Source organism: Pogoniulus pusillus, chromosome 3 (genome assembly GCF_015220805.1).
Source record: "Pogoniulus pusillus isolate bPogPus1 chromosome 3, bPogPus1.pri, whole genome shotgun sequence".
In the NCBI taxonomy this organism is placed as follows: domain Eukaryota; kingdom Metazoa; phylum Chordata; class Aves; order Piciformes; family Lybiidae; genus Pogoniulus; species Pogoniulus pusillus.
In genome coordinates this window covers 21,493,709-21,519,068 of record NC_087266.1, presented here as the reverse complement: position 1 = coordinate 21,519,068, position 25,360 = coordinate 21,493,709, and the positions used below count along the sequence as shown (strand labels likewise).

The window sequence follows — 25,360 nt, the reverse complement described above, 5'->3', positions numbered from 1 at the left end:
TACAATACTTGATGTAAAGGTTCAGGGTAAATGGACTTAGCATAGGGTAGGTGAATTTACATATGCAAATATTGTGGAAGACAGAGATGGTGACAGACGATTGCCTTTGTGAAAATCTAGGTTTTTTATGTAACTGTACCAAGTAAGAATAAACAACCAAACAGTTCTGACTTTTTGCAGTGGTCATGCTAGAGAAGCACAAAGAGACTGTAATGATTGCATTTACCTTCCGTTTAGAACAATCTCACTCATAGCTAAATATCATAATTAAATTAGCTAGTTTATTTTCCTTACTGTCATGATTTTACTGGGACAGAATCTCAGCCTAGCCTGGGCTCCAGGCCATTAACACTTCAGAGTCAGCCAAGACAGCTGACTTGAGTTGGCTCGCAGGTGTATCCCATGCCATGAGTATCACACTTAGTATAAAAGAGGAAGTTTGGTAAGGGAACCCTTCTGCTTTGATTGTTCCTGGTCCCTTTCCTGCTCTTAAGGGCTGTTTTCATGGATATTATGTTGGCTGCTCTGTTGCTGGGCTGAGTTTACCTTACATATATCTTGTATTGATGTAGGTATTAATTTGACTATCTTATTAAATCCATGTTTGTTTCCATCTGTGAGTCTTCTCTCTTTTTCTTGATTCTTGATAATATCTCCTTACCTAGTGCAGTTATGCAACAGTGTTGACATGTTGCAGTCTTTTTAGACAAGGGCTGAGCTACAGTATTTTGGCTATGCACGTCTCAGTACATATGTGTACTGGCTCTGCATCTTTGCTTTGAACTCTGTGAAAGGTAAGGGTAAGACAAACCATTGCTGGGAAGGAGATGGTGTGATTTCAGTCCCTTCTGGCCTGGGAGCACCTGGAACCCATTTGCCAATCAATTGCTGTAACCATCAGGCAGAGTAGTTGAGGGGTGAGCAGCTGTAACTTGTAGGACCTCTTAGTGGAGAGCATCCTTGCTTATCTCAAATCACAGGGAATCTTTGGTACCTTTAATCTCAAGGAAATTGCAGGTTTTGTCTGAAAGTCTGTGTTTAGGAATACAGAGAACTCTATTATCTAACCTTAGATTTTAGAGGCCTTCAGGGTTCAGCACCTGTTGCTACTATGTGCTTTAAATTTCTTTCCTGAAGCATATGCTTAATATGGCACAAATATTGTCCTTAGACATTGGGTGTCCAGAAGAGAGCCTGCTAACTGAAACATAACTGAATTCAAGCCATATTACAGCTCCTCTTTTTTTTTTTTTTATCACTGAAGCTGAATGCTTATTAAAGGAAGTTGAAATGTATTATCTATTAGGACAATAGTAATTTCATTGTCTTCTACATACTTAGTTTTGAATTTGATTAATATACCTTATATTAAATACATTAGCTATAAATTAACTATGTGCCACTTTACAGTGATAATCTATATTAGAAATATAATATTAAAATATTATATTTATGCTTTTTCAAGGAAATTTATATACTTTTCATGTAGTACTCTCATATTTTGACCTTCATCATTCCTTTAAAAGACATTAACATTTTTGTTCTCCTCCATCTGCACAGATGTCAGAAGAGAGACGTAGCCAGTGAGATCAAAATATGACTTACAACAAGGTCAGTTGCTGTCAGCTTAATTTATTTTTAGTTTCAAAATGTCACATAAGACATACCACTCACATGGATAGCTTGGAGCACACAATCAAAAGTAACTTAAACAAGCAGGTTATTCATGCAGCTTTTGTTATGAATTTTAATTTCTGTAACCTGAGTGCAAATAGGATTCACGTAAATGAATGACAGAGCTCTCAGATAAGATGTCTCCAATCATTTTACTTTGGAATATAGTAGTATTTGTTTGATAACAGGTTTAGGTTGGAAGTGACCTCAAGGATCATCTAGATCCAACCCCCTGCCATAGGCAGGGATGTGTCCCACTAGAACAGGTCACTCAAGGCCTCATCCAATCTAACTTTGAACATCTCCAGGAAGGGATCATCCACAACCTCCCTGGGCAACCTGTTCCAGTGTCTCACCACCCTCACTGCAAAGAATTTCTTCCTAACATCTAGTCTAAATCTCTGGAGCGGAGTAAAAGGGGAGAATCCCCTCCCTTGCCCTACTGGCCATGCTTCTCTTGATGCAGACACGGTTGGCTGTTTGGGCTGTGTGCACATACTGCTGGCTCATGTTGAGCTTTTCATCACCCCAGACCCCGAAGTCCTTTTTCTCAGGGCTGCTCTCCAGCCATTCTCCACCCAGTCTATATTTGTGCATCTTACTGTCAGATTGCTCTCTGCTAACAGGCAATTATTTGGCTTTCTGTGCCAAATGGTAATAATTTTTGGTCTTTCCTTCTGGAGAAGATAAATTCCCCATTATTACACACATCTTTTACTCTATATCATAGACACATTCATGGAATACCAGGTTGGAAGGGATCTCAAGGATCATCTAGTTCAACCTTTTAGAGTAAGAATATAGTTTAAATGAGGTGGTTTATAGTCCTGTCAATCCGGGCCTCGAAACTGTCTGATGTAGGGAAACTCACCACTTCCCTTGGGAGTTTATTTCAATGTCTAATAGTTTGAGTAGTAAAAAAATCACTTCTGGCATCCAGTCTTAATCTCCCCAGTAGCATCTTATACCTATTACCCTTTGTCTTTATCATGTGACTCTGTAAAAAGGGAGTCTCTCTACTCATGATAGCCACATTTTAGGTACTTGTGCATGGTTACGAGGTCTTCCCTAATTCTTCTCTTCTCAAGACTGAACAAACCCAGTTCTCTCAGCCTTGCTTCACATGACAATTCTTCCAGTCCTTTGATCATTCTTGTGGCTCTTCTCTGGACCCTTTCCAGCCTGTATGCATCTTTCTTGTACAGTGGAGGCCAAAACTGTACACTACTGCAGATATAGAGCTGAGTAGAATGGGAGAATGGCATCTTTACCCCTTAATGTGTCAATACTGGTACAATACAATTTTGCATTGAAGCAATCCAGCAGAGGCTAAAGAAACTTCTCATATATACACATAAAACATGAGGAGACTTTTCATAGACTTATGTGACCAATATTCATGCTGGACCCTTCTTAATCACTAACTGTTGCTATGTAACTGAATTATTTAATTATCCATTGTGGAATTGAGGGTACCTGTTTTTGGGCCCAGTCTGTAGCAGAACTAGAAGATTTTGTTCTGACTCACTTCCAGTAGTTCAGAAGTCCACTAATACTTTGAATCATAGAATCAACCAGGTTGGAAGAGACCTCCAAAATCATCCAGTCCAACCTAGCACCCAGCCCTATCCAGTCAACTAGACCATGGCACTAAGTGCCTCAGCCAGGCTTTTCTTGAAGACCCCCAGGGATGGTGCTTCCACCACCTCCCTGGGCAGCCCATTCCAATGGGAAATCACTCTCTCTGGGAAGAACTTCTTCCTAACATCCAGCCTATACCTCTCCTGGCACAACTTGAGACTGTGTCCCCTTGTTCTATTGCTGGTTGCCTGGGAGAAGAGGCCACCCTCCACCTGGCTACAATGTCCCTTCAGGTAGTTGTAGACAGTAATAAGATCACCCCTGAGCCTCCTCTTCTCCAGGCTAAACAGGCCCAGCTCCCTCAGCCTCTCCTCATAGGATTTGTGCTCCAGGCCCCTCACCAGCTTTGTTGCCCTTCTCTGGACATGTTCCAGCACCTCAACATCTTTCTTGAATTGAGGGGCCCAGAACTGGACACAGTACTCAAGGTGTGGCCTGACCAGTGCTGAGTACAGGGGAAGAATAACCTCCCTTGTCCTACTGGCCACACTGTTCCTGATGCAGGCCAGGATGCCATTGGCTCTCTTGGCCACCTGGGCACACTGCTGGCTCATCTTCAGCTTACTATCTATCAGTACCCCCAGGTCCCTTTCCTCCTGGCTGCTCTCCAGCCACTCAGTCCCTAGCCTATAGCGCTGCTTGGGGTTGTTGTGGCCAAAGTGCAGAACCCTCAACTAGCCTGAAGCACATACAGTGCCCCTCCTAGTCCCACCTGCTTCATCTCACTTGTGGAACTCTGCCTTAATATAAACATTTAGGCAAAGTTGTATGTTTTTGTATTATGGCTTTGGCAGACATCTTACACTCCCAAAGGAAACTCTATATTGTTCTCCTTAGCTACAAAGACCTGCAGGACTCCTATTCATGAGGTATGAAGGCATCTGGAGTAAACCTTGTCTTTCCACCTTCATCCCATAGGCAAAAGCTAAACCTTTCTGTACTCTCTGAGGTGAATGAAGAGCAATTCTTGTGCAACAGAAGGAGACAAGGTTAAAAAATCAGCATGTTTTCTGCTCTGTCTTAAATTTTAACTTCACTTCCTTAACATACCTTTTCCAAAAGAAGGTGACTTCCTTTCCCCTCCTACCTTTGTGGAGCTGTCTTTGCAACATTTTGGAGACTTGGCCATTTAAGTTTGTAGCTTTCTTTCTCTTTGCAGAGAAGCAATCTCCCGTGACTACTGGCTGTTTTTCTCAGGGTAACACAAATTTAATAGGATGCTAATGTCCCAGAAACTCGATGGTAGGCTGTTTGTAATTGTTGTTTGGGGCAGGAGAGGCACCAAGGTGCTACCCGATAGTCCAATGCCATGAATTTTAACAAGCTCATGTGCTGAGTTCTGCACTTTGGCCAACCCACCCCAAGCAGTGCTACAGGCTGGGGACAGAGTGGCTGGAGAGCAGCCAGGCAGAGAGAGACTTCGGGGTACTGAACAACAGCTGACTGAACATGAGCCAGCAGTGTGCCAGGTGGTCAAGAAGGCAAATGGCATCCTGGCCTACACTGGGAATAGTCTGGCCAGCAGGACCAGGTAAGTCATTCTGCCCCTGTACTCAGCACTGGTTAGGCCACATCTTGAGTACTGGGTCCAGGTCTGAGCCACTCAATTTAAGAGAGATGTTGAGGTGCTGAAACATGTCCAGAGAAGGGTGATGAAGCTGGTGAAAGGCCTGGAACACAGCCCCATGAGGAGAGGCTGAGGGAGCTGGGGTTGTTTAGCCTGGAGAAGAGGAAGCTCAGGGGTGACCTCATTGCTCTCTACAACTACCTGAAGTGAGGCTGTAGCCAGGTGACAGTCAGTCTCTTCTCCCAGACAACCAGCAACAGAACAAGGGGACACAGTCTCAAGTTGTGCCAGGAGAGGTATAGGCTGGATGTTAGGAGGAAGTTCTTGCCAGAGAGAGTGATTGGCATTGGAATGGGCTGCCCAGGGAGGTGGTGGAGTTGTATCCCTTGAAGGGATTCAAGAAGAGACTGGATGGGGTATTTAGTGACATGGTCTAGTTGATTGGCTAGGGCTGGGTGCTAGGTTGACCTGGAGGTCTCTTCTAACCTGGTTGATTCTATGATTCTCTAATTCACATTTTCAACATTCAAGATCAATACAGAAAACCAAAATTATGCACACATTAAGATGAAATAACTACTATATTTGAGGAAATTAATATTGTTTTTATATTGGCTACTTGACTGGGATATGTAATGTTCTCTTCCGATTTTTTTTCCCAAATATCTGGTTCATCATTCCATGCCATATGAGAAAAGCAGTTTTGTTTCTATCCTTTAGATGTGACAGGCCATCCATAATACTTTCTTTATTAATGTTTATGGTACAGACTAGTGAGCTCTAAGCTTTTTACTTGAGAACTTAATTTTACAGCCTTGGAGTATAAAAAGGTTTATCTGACCTTCATCATAAAAGCAAATTTAAAAATTTATACCTTGGATTGCCCAAATTATACAGATTCTTTTTGTGAGTTTTATTGGAATATATAACCCTGAACAGCTCTGAGGAGAGCTTACTTGCATCCGTGTGAAAATGCAACTGCTGTAAGTTGCATATCTACTAGCACTCAGTTGCTGATGAAGATGTAATTGGGAATCTGACAGATGAGGGATTAATTCCCCAGAAATAGGATTTCTGCCACCTTATAAATGTACATGGAGGGAATGGATCTGAATATGGCAGATGAATAAATTAAGAAGTCTAGAATGAAACAGAACAGCAGGAAATCTAACTTGTGATAATTGAAAGCTAATTAACTTCAACAAGCAATTTTCTGCCAGGTGTTCTATTAGCCATAGAGAGAAAGTAACGAAATTGCATGGTGTGCATTTTCATTCAGAAATTTGATATGAAGTTCTTTTCTACATACATAGTAATTGGAAAATGGCTACACTGTCTGTTATGACCATAAATATTCATGTGACTGATTTGCAAAAATGCTTTAATTTTTTTTAAGCACAGACCTGTCTTCACAGATGTGTCTCTTTTCTTCCTTTGATAATCAAAATGAAAAGTCTACTCCTAAGAGTCTTCTTGAACACTAAAGCTCTTTCTCAGAGTTGAGCAAAATGAATAAAAATGGAAGATGTGATAATTCACCTTCTGTTGGTGCCTGTTTTTCTCCCTGAGGAGTCACTGGGAGGGTCAGTCACTGTAAGAGGCTCCCCAGGGAAGTGGTCACGGCACTTAGCCAATTACGGTTTAAGGAACATCTGGACAATGCTCTTAAGTCATATGTTTTAGTTTGTGGCAATTCTGTAAGGAGCAGGAGTCTGGACTTGATTATCTTTGTGGGCCCTTTCCAACATATTCTGTGATTCTGCAATTCTGTGAGTCTATATGACTAGCTTAGATTTAGGCTGTTAATCTCTAGACATCTGAAAGGGGGTCAGGTAAATCACAATGTATTGGTGTATAGGCAAACAGGGATACCACTCCATTTGAGAAGGATAGCCAGGAAAGTCATGAGCCAGAGGTATTGCCTTCTGGTATTACTTTGGAGGCTGTCTTGGTTTGAGGCTAATTGGAATATTTTGATGAGGAAAAATTAGATAATTGTAAAAAGAAAATAATGATGAAATGTATATAATTAACTGATTTTCTGAAAGGGATAAAAAGCCAAAAAATAAGCAATTTGTCCCACTCTGTTCCGGGACACAGCTTCCTTTCACTGCTCCTTGTTCTGCTCTAATATCTCTCCACTAACAAGTAACAATGTAGGATTTGCTCATTGTTTTTGTGTCTGTCTGGGAAAGTAGAGTGAGAAAGAGAGAGTAGATTTGAGCCTCTTTTGGGCACTTTTCTTTGGGAGGGAGTTTGGATTTCTGTGTTATTTCTAATTTGTATATAACTGTAAATATTTCTAAACATATTGTGTGTACATGGTTGTAAATTTAGCTTTGCTGTAAATGTAGCTTCATCCTATTTCCAAGCCATCTGAGCTAGTCTGGAAAGTTTCAATAATGGGGTGGTGGAAATGTTCCTGACCCACTGCAGATGCTTCCTTTTGACTTTAATTAAATACTGCAGTTTTACTTCTTACTGAGGTAGAGCCTTAAGTTCTTTACAAAATCAATATACTGCAAAGCATTCCTGTGCTGATGGAGAAAATAGCAAATCCTTTTATTTAGGATCTTATAAGTTACAGGATGTCTTCCATTTGTTTTCCTATAGCTGATATCATAGATATCTTTCTTTTCTGTCCTTCTTTTAAAAGAAACTAGGTTTAAGAACCTACATCTAATAACTGTCAATCTAAAAATCACTCTCCCCCTATTGTAGCTGTTTATACTTTGGCTTCAGAGATAGGGAAAGGCATATTTAAATATTGCCATGGGAGTTCACAATACTTACGTGATCAAAGACACCTTCATCTACAAGGCATCAATATAATTCTTATTACTTGCCACAACAAAAGATTTTAAAACAACTAAGAGTTGTCTTCTTTTATTTTGAAAGCTAGGAGCCCAAGCTCCTGTAATTGTCAGAGGTATGGTACTCTGATGTTTATTAATGAGACTTCTGGAGGAGGAGTTCTTGACAGAGTTATTTTAAATCCTGAAGTTCTGATTAAATTTTAATTTTATTACAGTAAAATATGAAAAATTTACTATACCAATGAAAAGGTCATTTCTGTAACACTGTCAGCATAGCAAATATTTACTTAAATGCCTGTAAGATTTTTTTTGCAAGGTTTGGGAAAATAACTATTAATAAATATTGCTGTGGTAGGATGAAACATGCTGGAAGCAGCAATAGTATTTTTTATTGCTGTATTTCTTAGAAACCTAGCTATTTAAAAGATTGTTTGGTAGAAAAAATGAGGATGAAGAACTGTCACTGGTCCAACAGAAAATGTATGCAATTCATTTTATATCATTCTTGATGAAAAACTCATAGAAAGCTTCAAGTTGGAGTCGCCATCCCTGGAGGTGTTCAAGAGAAAACTGGATGAGGCACTTAGTGCCATGATCTAATTGATTGGATAGGGCTGGGTGATAGGTTGGACTGGATGATCTTGGAGGTGTCTTCCAAGCTGGTTGATTCTGTATTTCTAAGTTTCAAGTAGCTTAAAACCTAAAAACTTTGTATTTTTGTGAGAATGCTTCTGATTTGAAAACAGGGTGGGAACTATCCAATTATGGCAAAACAACGTTGAAAATACTGAAACTCCAGAGTGCTTAGTTATTAAACCAACTAGCCTGGGATTTTATTTTCCACTTTCTTTTGTCTTCATCTCTTTGCTGATAAGGAGCTAATGTCATCTGAGGGATAAAAGGAAAATGCAAAATAACACTAGAATTAGGAGCTTTACAAAGCAGGTAACAAAAAGGCAGGATACATTTCTTTGGTGATTTTGTGTCTGAAGTCAGGGAGAGAAATAAGTGTTCCTAACAGATGTGCTAAATGCACAATTTTTGCTATAGGTTTGATTACGGATTTATATGCACCAGTGAGATGTTGGTCCCTGTGACTCATGATACTAAGGTGAAAACATTGATTAGTGTCTTGGTCAGGTGACTGATGTACATGACAGTGTGGGGGTTTCTCTGAAAATCCATTGATGTTTCTAGGAGAGGTCTTTGGCTTCAGACTTCGAGGAACAAGGGTTCTCTCTGTATTTTGGTTTTCAGTACTTTGGGACAGTTTTTGCTCTAACTTGTTACTGAAATTGAGCTCAATAAATTTAATTAAGCTTTAACAAAGTTTATCATCCATTTGGATGAAGATTGAAACACTCATAGGAGCTCATATTCCTTCTGATTAAAAAAAGTGTATTGTCTACTTCTGACATTAATTTTAGGCAGGCATTATTTATATGTGAGATCTTGAAACTTCTAGTATATTGTAGAAGAACAGCCAAAGGGCAACAAAAGCTGAAATTAAGGCATCATCTTCCTCTAAGTAAATAAAAGGACATTGTTCCCTATTGAGAGTGCAGCAAACCTTAGGGTCCCTCAGACAAAGGGGAAAGAAAACTTTGAGGAGAAGCTTTTTAGCTTCTGGTACAATTAGAGTGGCTGCCTATCGTGCTTACATTGCCAGCTGAATTGCCTCAATATATAAGCTGTGCAAACGCATAGAGAAAAAAGAGATGGGAAATATTTAGTATCTTTTTTTTCTGTCCATCAGAAAGGCTGTTGGTCTTTCGTCCCTGAGGTGACATGCAGGGTGATAATCCATCCTTTTATTATGCTAGTGAAGTAAGAACTGAGCTGGAGATTATTTTTCCCGAGGCATGTAAATGTTTAATACAAAAAAATTCTTTACAGACTGTACTGTGCTCTATCAGACTAATGAGGATATTTCATGTATGTAAGAACTACTGGAATCTTGATTATAATTTTTTTTCTTCTAGAAGTCTTCACTTTCACACTGTGCAAAGAGCTGAATATTTGATTTTGAGACTGTTTGAAACACTTGACTAGTCAGTGAGATAATTACAAAGGCAATTAACACCTGGCTAAGCAGGGAGGCATAGGTGCACATAATGCTTCCATGTTCTCATACATCCAATTTTTTTTTAATTTGGACAACATAAAAAATGGAGTTTTAATGTTACTAGAACATTATAGTGGAAATTATAAGTAACAATCATAGGCATTATCAAAGTACTCTTTGTATTTTTCCTCAAAAAAGGAAACAGCAATAATTAGCACTTTATTATAACCTTAAAAAATGCAGCTAGGTGCTGCAGTTTAATGTCTAGTGAGCTTTTCCATACAAATTAGGAACACAGAAATCTATGTTTCTAAACATTCCTCATCTCTCAAATTATCATAGGACTTGAAAAGGTGGTGTTCTGTTTTATCACAACATATATCTCTCAGGGAAGGAATATCAACTGCTTGGGAGCAATTGCTTCCATATTTGGTCAATGTCTGCTCAAATATTTAAATACTCTTTATTTTCACTTTTGCCATTCAAATAGGTAATTGTTTTGCATGTATCCATGATTTCATCTACTCCATTGTTAAAGACTTGAGGTAGGGGTTAATGTTTACAAGTTTTTAAATAGTTTCTTCCTAGCTTTATCTTTCTGCTTCTCTTCTTAATCATAAGAAGGGTGAGTCCAAATGAACAACTCCTATCCCTTGCAATTAATCCGGAATTACACTCATTTTAGAGACATACACATGTGATCACAAGTACCACCCCAAGCCTAAGGAGAGCTGGTCATGTTTCAGAAGGTCCTGAGGGTTCTCAGTTTCCATTGGTGGCAGGGGTGTGAATGGAAGTAATATTCAAAGCCATGTTAAGTACTCAGAGTGACATCTCTCTCAAGCTGTCTAAATCTGAGACATGTATCAGGACTACTTGTGTTCTTGAATGTGATGGTTTGGGTGTTCCCCATCCCCCCCACTTTTAGAAATACCCAACTAGTCTCAGTCAGCTCTGGGAATATAAATGAAGCTATTTATTTACAGCTACCACAATATACAAGCAGATATTTACAGTATATACAGTTATATACAGAAATATACAAGGTAAAAGGTAATACAGAAACACAACTCCCCTCCCAGAAACCTGAGTCCCCAGGAGGGACTCTCAGCCACCCCTGCACCTTCCCCCTGCCCCTCTCAACCTTACCCCAGTCCTAAAGAAGAATAGAGGTTCAGCCAAGAGGTTAAGAAGCAAAGGTGAGTGGAAGGTGAGGTTAGGGAGATGCAGCTCAGCCAGAGCCCAGCCCGAGAGTGCAGCAAAAATGGCAAGAGTGTTATCTAATTTTTTTTTTCCATTTCTCCTTCCACGAGACTCTGAGGGGGGTAGACATCACCATTGTTTTCCTTTCACAGCCTATGATCTAGTTCTTCTCACCAAAACATTCTACCCTGCTTCAAAGTAGCACATTGAAGTACTCAATTCTGAAGTCAGATGAGTCATATCTTTTCATGCAAGATTTTGAAGTTTGTTTGTTTGTGTACACTAACAGGCATGTTATTTTAATAGATGGAATTTCTTACCTGTTTTGATTAGGATGTATTTTCCTTATAATAGATTAGCAAAATGGATGCAAATTAGGTTTTTAATGTGTTTTCTGTATCTCTAGTGCAAAAATTGATCTGTCAATGTGTATGAAGTCTGCAGTTTGGAATAATTATGGAAACAATGTACATGTTTACAGAGGAGATACCAAAAATCAAAGGATAGTAATCAGTCCCTGCTTCTGTGTGCAGAAATTTTCACTTAGCACCCTCTTCTCAATTAGCAATGTAACCAAATTTCAAAAGGGCATATATGTTCCTAAGGCTCAGTTAAACATGTGCTTTGGGCTGCTAGTGTTTGAAGATAAAATATACCTTAGAATCATAGAACAGTTTAGGTTAGAACGGACCTCAAAGATAATCTAGTTCCAAACCTCTGCCATAGGCAGGGACACCTCCCACTAGAACAGGTCACTCAAGGCCTCATCTAAACTAGCCTTGAGCACCTCTAGGGAGGCAGCATCCACAACCTCCCTGAGCAGCCTGTTCCTGTGTTTCACTACCCTCACTGTAAAGAACTTCTTCCTAACATCTAGTTTAAATCTCCCCTCTGCCAGTTTAAACCCATTACTCATCCTGTCATTGCAAGACCTTGTATATAGTTCCTTCCCAGCCCTCCTGTAGGCCCTCTTCAGATACTGGAAGGCTTCCAGAAGGTCTTCATGCTGAAGAGCCCCAACTCTTGTAACCTGTTCTCTTAGCAGAGGTGCTCTAGCCCTCTGATCACTTTCATGGCCCTCTTCTGGACTCTCTCCAATAGTTCGATGTCCTTCTTGGCCTTAACTTTGAAGAGGTTCATATTGGCAACTATTTCCCAAGCCTGTCAAGGTCCCTCTGGATGACACCTTTTCCCTCTAGTGAATCAATCTTACTATTCAGTGTGATGTTGTCTGCAAACTTGTTCAATCCCACTTCACACTATAATACTGAACTATATAATTAGTATCCCTCAATTGTCTGTATCACTATCTCTGCCAATATAGACTCCCAAGAGATATCACTTGTCACTGCTCTCCACTTGGATTTTGAGTTGAATGAAACACTTTGGATATGGACATCCAGACAATTCCTTATCTGTCATTTATTCCACCCTTTAAACACAAACCTCTTTAATTTAGTGGCAAGAATGTTGTATGAGATCGTATCAAAGGTCTTACAGAAGCCCGGATAGATTACATCTGTTACTCTTCCCTTATCCATCAATGCAATCACTTTGTCAGAAACGACCACCAGGTTAGTCTGTCACAGTTTGCACTTTGTGCATACTGTTGGCTGTCTCTAATTCTGTCACTGTTACCCTGTCATTCAGGTGTAGCCTAAAGTGCTAAGTGAAGAAATGGACAAATCTCTCCCTTCAGCCTACTGGGCTGCTGTTAATGTTATGCTGGCCGCTGTTGCCTTTGGTGTTACAGTGCACTGCTGGCTCACATTTAGCTTGCTGTCCTTTTAAGAGTTTCTTCCCACAGCTGCTACTCCCTAGGCCATTGGTCCTCACTCTCTACCAGCTGCAGAGGGTCTTCCATCCCAGAGACAAGATTTTTGCATTTGTTCATGTGTAATTAATGAAGTTACAGTTAGTTCACTGTTTTTTCCAATCTATCTATGTCCCTTTGGTTTCCAGTTTATCTACTGGTCTCCTCGATTTGGTGTAATTTGCTAAGTTTGTGTCTCCTGTGTATGCTTCCATGACAAATTTAAAGGAATTATTTCTGTGGAGGTCCTGTTGTAGCTTTTCACTCTAAACTGAAATATGTTCTGTTTCTATCCTTGGGTTTTTGTTTATATCATTTATTGCTGCCTTCTAAATGAGCCTTCTTGATTTGCATGTTTCAACTCTCACAAAGCTATGGAATCAACTAGAAAAAGCGGTGATGTGGTTAGCTCTGTTTGCAAGACCTAGGTTACAGAAGTGCCCTTAAATAGCAGAAGGACAGCTATTCTCTTTTGCTACTTCATGCAGTGTTGTTTTTCATGACTTGGAATGATTGTAAATCATGTGAAACATGTTTCAGTAAGAACAGTTGTGAGGAGACCACTGAACTACAGTAAAACTTCTATAAAGTAGTGAACCATTTTAAGGACAGTTCCCATTCCTGGTTTTCTGACTTCCATTTTCCATTTTGCTCAAGAAGCAAATGTGTCACATGTGTTTGTGGATATATCTGTGATTAGAGATTCAAAACCTGCTGCTGATTGAAAAGATCAGCACCACACTGTGCTGAATATTGTGTTTTGCTGCTCTTCAAGTCATCTGGCATGCAGCAGTATACATGTCTGCACAGTGATATATACACAGCAATACAGCCTCTGCTTCATCCATATGGCTGAGCCTCTAAAAGGAGGACAACTTACAGAAAACATGTAAATGCCATAAATCTGTGAAGCTGAATGCTGTTTGGTTTGACTGGCTGTTTGTTTTACCATCTCTTTACTGCCTTTGTGCTTTTCATCTGTTAACTGGGAACAGCAGGGCAAGAAGATGTGTGTTTAAAATACGCAGATTTGTATTCTGTATCATTCTGGCTTCTGTGCTTTTGCCTGGATGGGATGCTTAGTTTGAGAGACAGGTGGAGAGTAAATGGGATCAAAGAGACTTACAAGTGTTTAATATCTATCTACAGCTATTTGCTTGGCAAAGATGACGATGTTCCATTGCATGCTAATTCCTTTTGCAAAGCCAATAAAAGAGAAGGATTTTCTTACAGAAACTGACTTAGAAGTCTAACAGTGTAGACTGTTACTGTTGAATTTGCTATGTTGCTGTGACCTTATTCTCCATGCTGATGTACAGGGGTAGCAAAATTTAAGGACAAGGGGTGAAGGATTATTCAGAAGGGTGCCAATACAATTACTTGTAATTGAGAGCATGATTTGATGAAGAATAAAGCAGAGGAAGGTGAGCAGTGGTGAGTAATATTTTCTGTACTGCCAAAAGAGAGAATTTACTTGGTAAAATAAGAATGTCCTGAGAGGACAGCTTCTAAAATAATTTCTGTCTTTAAGATTGATTGAAATATAATTTGCCTTCCACCATAAAGGATTTAATGAATGAAGGAATAACCAAAACCAAGTCGCATTTAAATCTCACAAGGAATTTCTGGCTTCTGTGAAGTCATTGCAAGACTCCTCCTGACTGTGTTGGAAATGAAGATTTTTTTTTTTTTCAGTTTATGTTTAAAAAAATAGTGACATTTGCTTACAGAATCTAATAGAACAAAAAGAAGGAATTAAGAGGCAAAATCTTTTTCAATGGTAAACAGGGCAGGTTTAATTACTCTTTGGCTGAGGTGAAGTAATGTGATCAGATAAATTGTTGAAAGTCTGCAGCTCTGCTGAGGACAAGCTTTAGAAAGCTCATGAGGCAATAATAACAAGTACAATTTACAGCTACTACCGACAGGGAGTGAGGGTGCTCTTGCACAAATACGGTGCTCATAAATGATAAGCCATATTGTTTCAGAAGTGACAGTAGGCAATCGTTTTAATTTACTTGTATCTCAAATACCTTATATTTTGGCATTCTACTTAAACTGAATTTTATTTAACTTCTTCCTGCTGATTGATGACTGACCTTATTTTTTAACTCTTCTGTTCCCCTATAAAGGCAGGTGGCTTAACACACACAGATGCTCATGAACAGCAAAACTGAACTAGCTTTGTCTGATTAAGTTTTTTCAGAGAATACCTGACTTGCCTGTTACTGCTTTGTATCTCAAAACAAAATTATATGCTTTCTAAATAAGGGATTCAACAATAACTTTGCAACCCTCTCATATTACGTCTCTCATGTGCCCATACTTTGTAGGCAGCAACTGTAATGTCAATAACTTGATTCTGTTAAAGAAGAGAGATGATCAGGGTTGGAACAAATGAGGTAGTTACAACTGAAAAAAGCAATTGTCTAGCAAATAGCCATGTGTTTGCCTATAAGTTCTTGAAACAGGGATTTCTGTTCTGTTTACCGCATCTAGCACAAAGGGAATCTGTGTCATGACTAAAACTCGGAACACTGCTGTCATAGAGATAATAATGAACCATATAGGGGAGGATTATTTGCAGTTTGGAAAAAAATAGTAGTTAATTGTTCACCTAAATGTATTTTAAATTCCCTACTTTCTTCTCTCTCTTTTCCCCCCACAGCTCCATAACATTTGAGTAACCTTGACACCTTTTGTAAAACTAGCTCATAAAAGATCGCTGGGAATGAGAGCAATTTAATACGTCAAATGCAAACAGTGATTAGATGATGGGATTTGGCCTGTCAGTTTGATTCAGTACAGTGATTCACTCCCACTTTTTCAGAAAGTGGGTTGCCTGTACTATCCAAAACAATCAAAATATTTAAGTAATTGACTGCATTAGTGTAGGAGTTTTTTCAGTTAATGGTACTAAATATTTGATGCTCAGCTAGGGTTTAATAATTAGAACATATAATGACTGATAAATTAGCTTTTGCAGATTTTCGTTCCATAAACTGACATTTCACAGCGTGTCTGGCTGAAATCACTCTCAACTAATTGAAGATTTTCTCACTCCATTTAGCTGTTAAACCCTGGCATATGAGCTTCTGATAAGTTCTGCCGTTCAAAGAGATCCTCAGAGGATGCTAGCAGTGAAAATACTAAAAACCAAAAACCAAACCAATCCTGGTTCAGATAAAGTTAGGAAGCTTTATTTCTCATGTTGGCAGTTTTGGAACTGCCCTTCAGAATTTGGTGCTTCCTACACTACCTTGCTATCTGCTGCAAAGGAACACTTCTCAGAGGCAGACAACAGGATAGCCACATAGTGATTACTGATTAAGTCTCGAGTAACCACATCTCTGTAGCTGCTGAACTACAGTTTGGTAGTATGTTGCTACTCAGTAGTTGCTGACTTACTCCTCAGCAATTTGACATGTGATGCTTACAATAACCTAGAGTTTATTTGGGGAGTTCTTCTTGGTTTCTCTTTAAGTGTTTAGAGAGGTTAGGAAGATTAAAATAAGATGTGTGACTAGAAAGTTCTCATATTTCAACTATGTTTTTTCTTAAAGGAGATCCTTGTACTTCAAGTTTCACAGATACTTGATATTAACCAAGATGAAGCTTCTCCTGAAAAGAAATACCCTTCATATGTTAACACAGCTTTCCTATTATTACCAAACAGCACTGTTTGTTGAAGAACTGCGTGAGAACTTCAAATATTGTAGTGTTTATTTGTATTAGTGCTGTAGTTCACCTAACAATGTATCTGGAAATTATGAAAATTAACTGGAGCAGCAGAGATAACTGAAACCTGTGTTGACTAGTCTATTATTTTCTCCATTCTTTCTATGTGCCAAAGTCAGAGATGACAAAACTGTGTTTTGAGTAGATACAGAGGCTGCGGGAAAGGAGGTGACTCTCTTACTGGACTGAGTTTCATCAGCTTGTGCTGTGAACAGTAAATAGAACGGAACATTTTTTCATGTGCCCACTACCTTATAGAGATGGTTTATATATTGGGGTAAACTTAATTAACTTCAGTTAGAAGACTTTAAAACAAGTTGCTGTAAAGTAATTGAAATGTTGTTGGTGACATAAATGTACCCAATCCATCAAATGACAAAGATTTATTATGCAATGGTTCTTGCTTGAAATAATATCTTAAAACATTTAATGAAATATTTCCTGCTAGTTCAAAGAACAGAGATCTTGAGTATGCTGTCTGCTGTAGTCACTTTACCAGCAGTGTGGGAGGTGACATAAGAACTGAATTAGATTTAATAAATTTAGAAAAAGGTACACTTTTAAGATAACAGCTTCAGTATAGAAACTAGAAACTGTTATGAATAACAATACTGTTTCTTCTTTCATAAAAGGCTGTTATTGTTTAAAAGGGTTATTTTCATTAAGCTTGATAATATGAGTCCTTATGGAAGACTAAGAATGTGGGATGCTTCCTGGGAGCTATAGTGGTTTAGGAATGAATATTCATAATGTTTTTGTTATCTTCTGGCATATTTTGGTGAACTGTCCTTACAAATCAAAAAACTGAGTTAATAGTCTGAAAGGGTTTAATTATCTGAAAGTTAGTTAAGATCTTGCAAGTCATGCATGTATTGAGTCTTTTCACTGGACTTAATTTACTGATAGAAATAGGCCTGTTAGGATAATTATTATGAACCCATAAGGAAAGCAGTTTAAAATGACATTTTCGTGTTGCAAAAGACTTGTTAAATTATCCTGCATTGGAGAGCTTCACAGCTCAGGTAACTGTTGTGCTTGGAGAGAAGGAGAAGCATATGGTGTATATCCAGCAGCAGATGTCAGTGACATTGAGACTTTGCCAATGAAAATGTAGACAAATAGGAAAATTAGGTACCTCAAAGGACAGTAAGCAATGGAGAAAATCTGATAGGAGATGACTTTGAGGATTTGAGCAACGTTCAAAATTTGAAATAATTACCTTAAATCCACAGTAGGAAGACAAAAAAGGCCTTACAGAAAGTCCCCTTATCTGTGGAAAACTACACTGATAGAAGCCTTCACTTTAGGGAGAGATAATCAAGAAGTCATTAATGTTACTGTGGGAAAATTGAAGTGAAAGATCTAAGCAGAGAGGACTTAATCCAGATGTTTGGCTTGGTGCTGTCTTACCCTACATCAACAGTACATCTCATGAACCTGTTGTGCCAAAGCAAGGTTGCAGGGTCAAAACTGAATCCCTCATTTCCAGCTTAGAAAAAAATTTAATTGCTATAAGCCTGGCCTTTCAAATAGGAACTCAGGCATGCAGAGGGAATGCAGGGATTTTTTTTTGTTGTTGTTGTTTGTTTGGGGTTGTTGTTGGTGTGGTTTTTTTTTTTTTTTTTTTTTTTTTTTTTTTTTTTAATTTATCCTTTGGAGAGCTACTGATATTCTGATTGAATCACTATGGTGGTTTAAACTTTGGTGCTACCAATGTTTTCGGCACAGACCTCCACTGCTAGAGTTTATGGAGTAAATTATACTGGTAGTTGAATAGCTTTTTAGAACACGAGATGCTTCAGCTTTTCCACTGATAGGCAAATAGAGAATCATCTCTAAGTCCTGTAATTCAAAGTTTTATGGTAGTTATAGATGCTTTCACCTTGAACTTCTCTCCTGTCTCTCTTGCTTGCTTCTTTCTGTTCTGGGTATATAGATGTTTTTCTTTGGCTGTTTGACTACCTGTGCCACCCCCACTCACTTGCTTTTATCCTGTTCCTGTAATTTTCCTTGCCTTTCTTATCACTTTGTGCTCAAATCCAGCTTTTTGCAGTTCACCAATAAAGCAAGTTGTAACAGCATGGGAGAGAGCATCCTTGATTTAGTACAATAAAAAAAGCCTACATTTGGGTTCAGAAAATTAACTAAACCCAAATTTCAAGTCTGTGTCCCAAAGAGATCCTTAACAAGAGTTGTTGAAAAGATTGTAACTTCCTGTAATCTTAGTTTAATAAAAACCTGAAGTCTTTTGATTAAAACGTCCAAAAATTCAGCCAGAAGCAGACATCCTCTGTGGAAGATCTCTAGCTCAGTGACTGACGTCTCACAAACACTGGGGGCCTGGAAAGAAGCCTCCTAGGATAGGAATTATGACAATATCAGATCTAGCAGGCAGCTTCCTTTCTCATGTCTGTAGTAAAAATTATTGTTTCAGTTAGTCCTGCAGGTGTAGTCAAGTGGAGAGAACTTTTGTAGGCTAAAGGGCATTCATGAGAACTCCTTTGGCCATTGCTACTTGTATTGAAATGTCTCAGAGCAGTGCTAATGAGTGCAGGTTATTTTGCAAGTTATTTTACTTTACAGAAAACTAAGACAAGAAGAGACTTTTTTAGGCGTCTGATTTAGATAAATTTGAAATCGAATCTGTCTTAACCTGAACTCTCAGAACCTTTAATTCAAGCCAAACTGTGCTATATAATTTTGTTAACTACTCCCTATGGTGCAACATTGTCTGCAAAAGACACTTATCACGTGAGTAAGCACTTTCAAGCAATTATGACCTATGTTGAAAATTATTGAGGCTTAACTAATGATCTAATGAAAATTCAAAAGGAGAAAGCTCCTCCTCCAACTCTACATTCCCTTCCTTCATAGTGAAATTATGAATGCTTGAATTAATGGGAGATGTGCTACTGAGTTCTGCAAATCCAGAGAATGATCATTGCTTCCTTCCACTTTTCATTTTGGGTGATAAATTATTTTTGTAGTAAAACTTGGATAACATCATGAAAAATTTGGTCTCTACTTCCTCTCCCAGTGTCATGGAGGTTTTTCTGTGTAAAAATTACATATCATAATGTTTTGGACATTGATATCGATGTCTTTTTTTGAATTTCAATGCAGGTAGCTTTTTTTGTTCTCCTGATTCCAGGTTCAGTGAAAGTCAGATAGTATTTTAGCTCAATATTCTCTCTGTGCTAGTGCGTATGAAAAAGCATGATTCAGAAATGATCAGGTGGACAAAAGAAATCATATTGGAGACTTTTGGGATAATTTTCTTTGAATTCTTTTAGTTTATCATGGGCAGTGACTTCCAAGTGCACTAATTATATATTGAATATTCCTCCTTTTGTTTCAGCAATAAATAAGGCTTCATGTCTGTTGTGAAGGGGTTTTGTTTGGGTTTTGTTAAAATTGAGCCACCAAAAACTTAGAGATAAGTTTAAGGAGATTTATTTTGGCAAGCAAGGAGCAGCGCTGGGCGCAGGGGAGTTTATCTCCACAGCTGCACACTGTACACATGCAGCTGCAGGATTTTTATTTCCCACTCACATATGTATTCACTGTTATAAATTGAGAATGACTCAAAATCAAAGTTTTCAGATTACAAATTTATTCATAATATTAGGCAAGTAGAATATGAGCAAAGTTGCAGTGCTGGACGACAGGGGAGTCACCGCTCCTGCCAACTGTCGTGTCAAGTCTCTTAATTAGCCTATATTTATACTATGTTGTCTGCGTTGTTCCGCCCTGCAAATTACATAAATCCATCCTTTCTGTGCATGTTCCTTCTTTTGGGTTAGGGTCTTCCTTCCCCTCTGGTGGTCGTTGAGGATGAAGTAAGCAGTCCTCCCCAGGTGTCCTCTGGTTAATCCATCTCCAAATATGGGTTTCCTTTGGCTGGTTAACGTCCCGAATCCCATATGTGGCATGTTTTCTCAAAATTAAGGATGTACCTAAAGCTTAGCCCTTGAAATATGACTGATTAATGTCCCGAGTCCCGTATGTGGCATGTTCTCTCTCATCTCAAAATTAAGGATGTACCTAAAGCTTAGTCCTTGAAATTTTTAGCAATTAGCTAGCTTATTCTTTGCACATTACCATATATAGCATGACCTCTGCAGTTAGGCATATTTCCTGATTTACAACCACTGTATCTACACTGCTGTTTGTGGATAGGCATACTTAACACTCTATTAAAATGTTTCTTGATTAAACAATTACAATTACCTCTTACATTCACCAAGCAGTGTAATACATATTTTATCATTTCCTGAAACGGTTCAGTTTTTCCTGGAACTGTTGTGCATGCGTGCTAATCCTCCTGGGGTTCTCTCTGGTGGTCGTGAGGCTGAAGTAACGAGTCTTCCTCAGGTGTCTTTGTGACTCAGTTATTTGCGTCTTCACAGTCGCCTGCTTTACAGTCTTCTTATCTACCATGCTCATGGTGTTTTCTGTTATCATTCATCCCTAGCCTTGCTCAGTGAGCTCTGGCACACCTGTTATAAATTGAGAATGACTCAAAATCAAAGTTTCCAGATTACAAATTTATTCATACTATTAGGCAAGTAGAATATGAGCAAAGTTGCAGCCCTGGACGACAGGGGAGTCACCGCTCCACCAACTGTCGTGTCGGGTTTCTCAATCAGCCTATATTTATACCACATTGTCTGCATTGTTCTGCCCATAAATCCATCCTTTCTGCGCATGTTCCTTCTTTTGGGTTAGGGTCTTCTTTCCCTTCTGGTGGTCGTTGAGGATGAAGTAAGCAGTCCTCCTCAGGTGTCCTCTGGTTAACCCGTCTCCAAATATGGGTTTCGTTTGACTGTTTAATGTCCCGAGTCCCATATGTGGCATGTTCTCTCTTATCTCAAAATTAAGGATGTACCTAAAGCTTAGTCCTTGGAATTTTTAGTAATTAGCTAGCTTATTCTTTGCACATTACCATATATAGCATGACCTCTGCAGTTAGGTATATTTCCTGATTTGCAACAGCTGTACCTACACTGCTGTTTGCGGCTAGGCATACTTAACACTCTATTAAAATGTTTCTTCATTAAACAATTACAATTACCTATTACACAGCCTTGTTTTGTTCATGTCCCCTATTCACAGGGGGCTATCTCTTCACAGCGCTTTCTGTTATCGCTCGTAGGTTCCAACATCTCCAGCTTAGTTAGCTCTGACACACCCTGCTCTGCCATTCGCATAGTGATATATTTCCATTTTCTCATATTCTTATATTCTGCTTTGCCATTCTTTTATTGACACGGGTACCATTTTTCACAGGTTTTGGGAGGATTAAATATGAGGCCGAATTTAAAAGGGTTTAAATAAGTTAATATTATATACACAAGGAATTCCCCCCCCTTCCCCAAACTTATATACAGCTAACCTACACCAGTTCTTTGTATGTGGTTGTGAAATTGTTTTACAGAATGTCTATTTACAGCAGAAATCAGGAATTTAGCAGAGGTTTGGAAAAGTTTTGGACAGAGAGCCTTGTGGCCTAAAAGTGCCACTGGTAAAATTACTGGAAGTCTATGCTGCTTAAATCGAGATCGCTCAGTTACTCACTGGCTGGAGTCACAGTCTCGGTGATCCCAAATATATGTAGCAACGGCCACATTGTTGACCCTCGTGGGTCTGAATACTTCAGGGATTATTGGGACATGCTGTCTCAAGTCTCCACGGGCACGGTCAAGCTGGGAATGACAGGCTGGAGTGGCAGCTGGCCAGGAGCACCTTGGTTGATTTCCCCTGGGCTGGTGCGAAGCGCCGTGGGTCGGAATCATGCAGCGGCAAAGAGGCTAGGAGCGGCGGGTGAAGGAGGGTGCCAGGAAACTGGATTGCCCCTTTTATGAGATGTGTGCCCGAGATTGATGGTCCTTGGCCACAGTGCTGTCCAATAAGAGTCTGGCATCAGGCCAAAACATGCCAAATAAAGTGAAACACACGGGTCTGGTACCCCCAAATATGAAGAGGGCTCAGGCAGATCCCCACCCTAGGTGTGTGAGCTTACACATAGGGCAGGACAACACCTTTCGGGGGGACAACATGTCCAGGCAAGAATAGATTTGTAAACATGGCCATTGGGGCCTTTGTGGCCCTCCACCACATGGTCATCTTTAAACACCTAACATCAGAGTCTGAGAGATGAATGGAAGAATATTTTTCCATAAATATTTGAAGATCAAATTATTACTGTAGTTTGCTTGGTCAAAACTCCTTTGCACTCAGATGTCTCTCCAGACATAAAAACTTAAACCTTTTGAGCAGGCTGCTGACCATAACCAATTTTCAGATTTTGTTCTGCTGTATTTTTTTGCAGATGACACCAAGCTAGGAGCAGGTGTTGATCTGTTGGAAGGTAGGAGAGTCCTGCAGAGGGACCTGGACAGGCTGGATGGGTGGGCAGAGGCCAGTGGGATGAGATTTAACAAGGCCAAGTGCAAAGTTCTGCACTTTGGCCACAACAACCCCAAGCAGCGCTACAGGCTGGGGACTGAGTGGCTGGAGAGCAGGTAGGAGGAAAGGGACCTGGGGGTACTGACAGATAGTAAGCTGAAGATGAGCCAGCAGTGTGCCCAGGTGGCCAAGAGAGCCAATGGCATCCTGGCCTGCATCAGGAACAGTGTGGCCAGTAGGACAAGGGAGGTTATTCTTCCCCTGTACTCAGCACTGGTCAGGCCACACCTTGAGTACTGTGTCCAGTTCTGGGCCCTTCAATTCAAGAAAAATGTTGAGGTGCTGGAACATGTCCAGAGAAGGGCAACAAAGCTGGTGAGGGGCCTGGAGCACAAATCCTATGAGGAGAGGCTGAGGGAGCTGGGCCTGTTTAGCCTGGAGAAGAGGAGGCTCAGGGGTGATCTTATTACTGTCTACAAGTACCTGAAGGGGCATTGTAGCCAGGTGGGGGGTGGCCTCTTCTCCCAGGCAACCAGCAATAGAACAAGGGGACACAGTCTCAAGTTGTGCCAGGGTAGGTATAGGCTGGATGTTAGGAGGAAGTTCTTGCCAGAGAGAGTGATTGCCCATTGGAATGGGCTGCCCAGGGAGGTGGTGGAGGCACCGTCCCTGGGGGTCTTCAAGAAAAGCCTGGATGAGGCACTTAGTGCCATGGTCTAGTTGACTGGCTAGGGCTGGGTGCTAGGTTGGACTGGATGATCTTGGATGTCTCTTCCAACCTGGTTGATTCTATGATTCTATTAGGGGAAATGTTCATGCTGTTGTAGAATTGAAATGTGAATATCAAGAAGCTAAAATAATTAGTTCATCAGTTTGGTTGATACAGGAGCCGAATTTCAAGTAAACTCAGTCACAAGTGTCTTTGAAAAATCTTTTGTAAAGACGTAAAGAAAATCATCGGCAAAAAAGGTCATTTTTACCACACTGAAATCTCAGTTTCCTTTCCTCAATGGTTTTAAACAGTGATGTATGCTGTTAGAAACAATTATTCTCTTGTGGAAGAAAACACATTCTCTACAGATAGATGCACATGGGTACTAATGATCTCTAGAGCAGTCAACACTTAACTGGTCTGAAATGCCTTTCGTTTGGTCCAGTGCTGGCCAGAAGGATTTTCAGTGCTGTGAGCCCCACTGAGTGATGCTGGCTCATGCATACAGCTCTAATTGCATTGATGAGATTTTTCTTCATTTAATTTTTGTACAATCTGCTGGTGCTGCCCTGAGTAGAGGGTTTGTATCTTTAATACCTATACCTGCTGTATTGCATACTGCAAAGATATGCTGCAGCACTAGAGTTGTCTAATCGTGTTCCTAGCATCTTGGTTAAGTTGAAATAGAAAACTGGCATGCAGTAATAGACTTCAGTTGTAACAGGATTTAAAATTAGTTTTCTGAAATTAATTTAGATTAGAAGATACCTGTTCAGAGCTTTTCACATTTAAAAGCCTTACAACTAAGTACTTTGCTACAGTGGTTTCTGCTCAATGCCAAACTCTCAGTGGGCACAGGGATAAGCACCAGGGTGTCAGGCTCCTTTCCAGAGCCAACAGCTCACCAGTGCACAGGCAGGGGCGATGGAGCAAGGCCTGTGGAGACAGGGGCCTAGCTTTGGTGAAGCTGGAAGGTGTGATATCCTTATGATGGCCTCAGGAGGGAATGTAGCAGGTCTCTACACTGGGTGGCTAGGGGGAAGAAGGTAGCACATTTGTCCTCCAGAAACAGGCTGGGGATGTCATGGCATCTGGGAAACAGCTTGTCCTTTAGAAGATGAATATAGCTCTGTGTTAGCTTGGGAAATATGCCTAGCAGTGCAAGGCAAGTGGTGACTTACTGCACCAGGAAAGTCCTGGTGTTCTTATTCAACACGTTTATCTGCTGTGGACTACTTGCTTGTCTTGTTACATAAATATTTTCTTGCAAGCAGAGCACATCAAGGTCAGTTTAGGTAATATAAGCAGTTTGAATGGATGTGACCACAGCTCACATGACATTTGTGCTGGACCCATGCCCCTTGTCTGTCCACTTCAACATGTGGCAGAATGGATACTGCTTTCAAAGAGCAATGTATTGCAGCAATGGGAACATGCAATGCCTGTGTCATATTACCTAGATGGGCTGCACCTGATGTCCTTAAAGAAGCCTATAGTGATTTCTCTGTCTTCATACTGGATGGTCAGAATTTCTTGCCTCCAGGAATTTTGATTTTATAAAAAAGCACATATAAAGAGGGATGGTGGTGGTCTTTCTGCAGCACATGTGCCTTGTACACCACAGACAAATCACAGGATCATTTAGGTTGGGAAAGGCCTTTAAGATCATTGAGTTCAACTACTAAATGTCAATTGATAAAGGCTGAATTGCAATTCACAGGCC

The 25,360-nt window shown here is 39.9% G+C and overlaps 1 protein-coding gene across 2 annotated transcripts in view; it reads left to right on the top strand.

The window, feature by feature from the left end:
- Window positions 1-323: 323 nt before the first annotated feature.
- Window positions 324-25,360, top strand: part of SPATA13 (spermatogenesis associated 13) — a 221,042-nt gene continuing 196,005 nt past the window's right edge. For both annotated transcript variants that reach the window (XM_064172026.1, XM_064172007.1), the window contains exons 1-2: window positions 324-568; window positions 1,561-1,611. In XM_064172026.1, coding sequence (XP_064028096.1) covers window positions 1,597-1,611 — 15 coding nt within the window. In that variant the 5' untranslated portion in view covers window positions 324-568; window positions 1,561-1,596. The remainder of the gene's footprint in view (window positions 569-1,560; window positions 1,612-25,360) is intronic.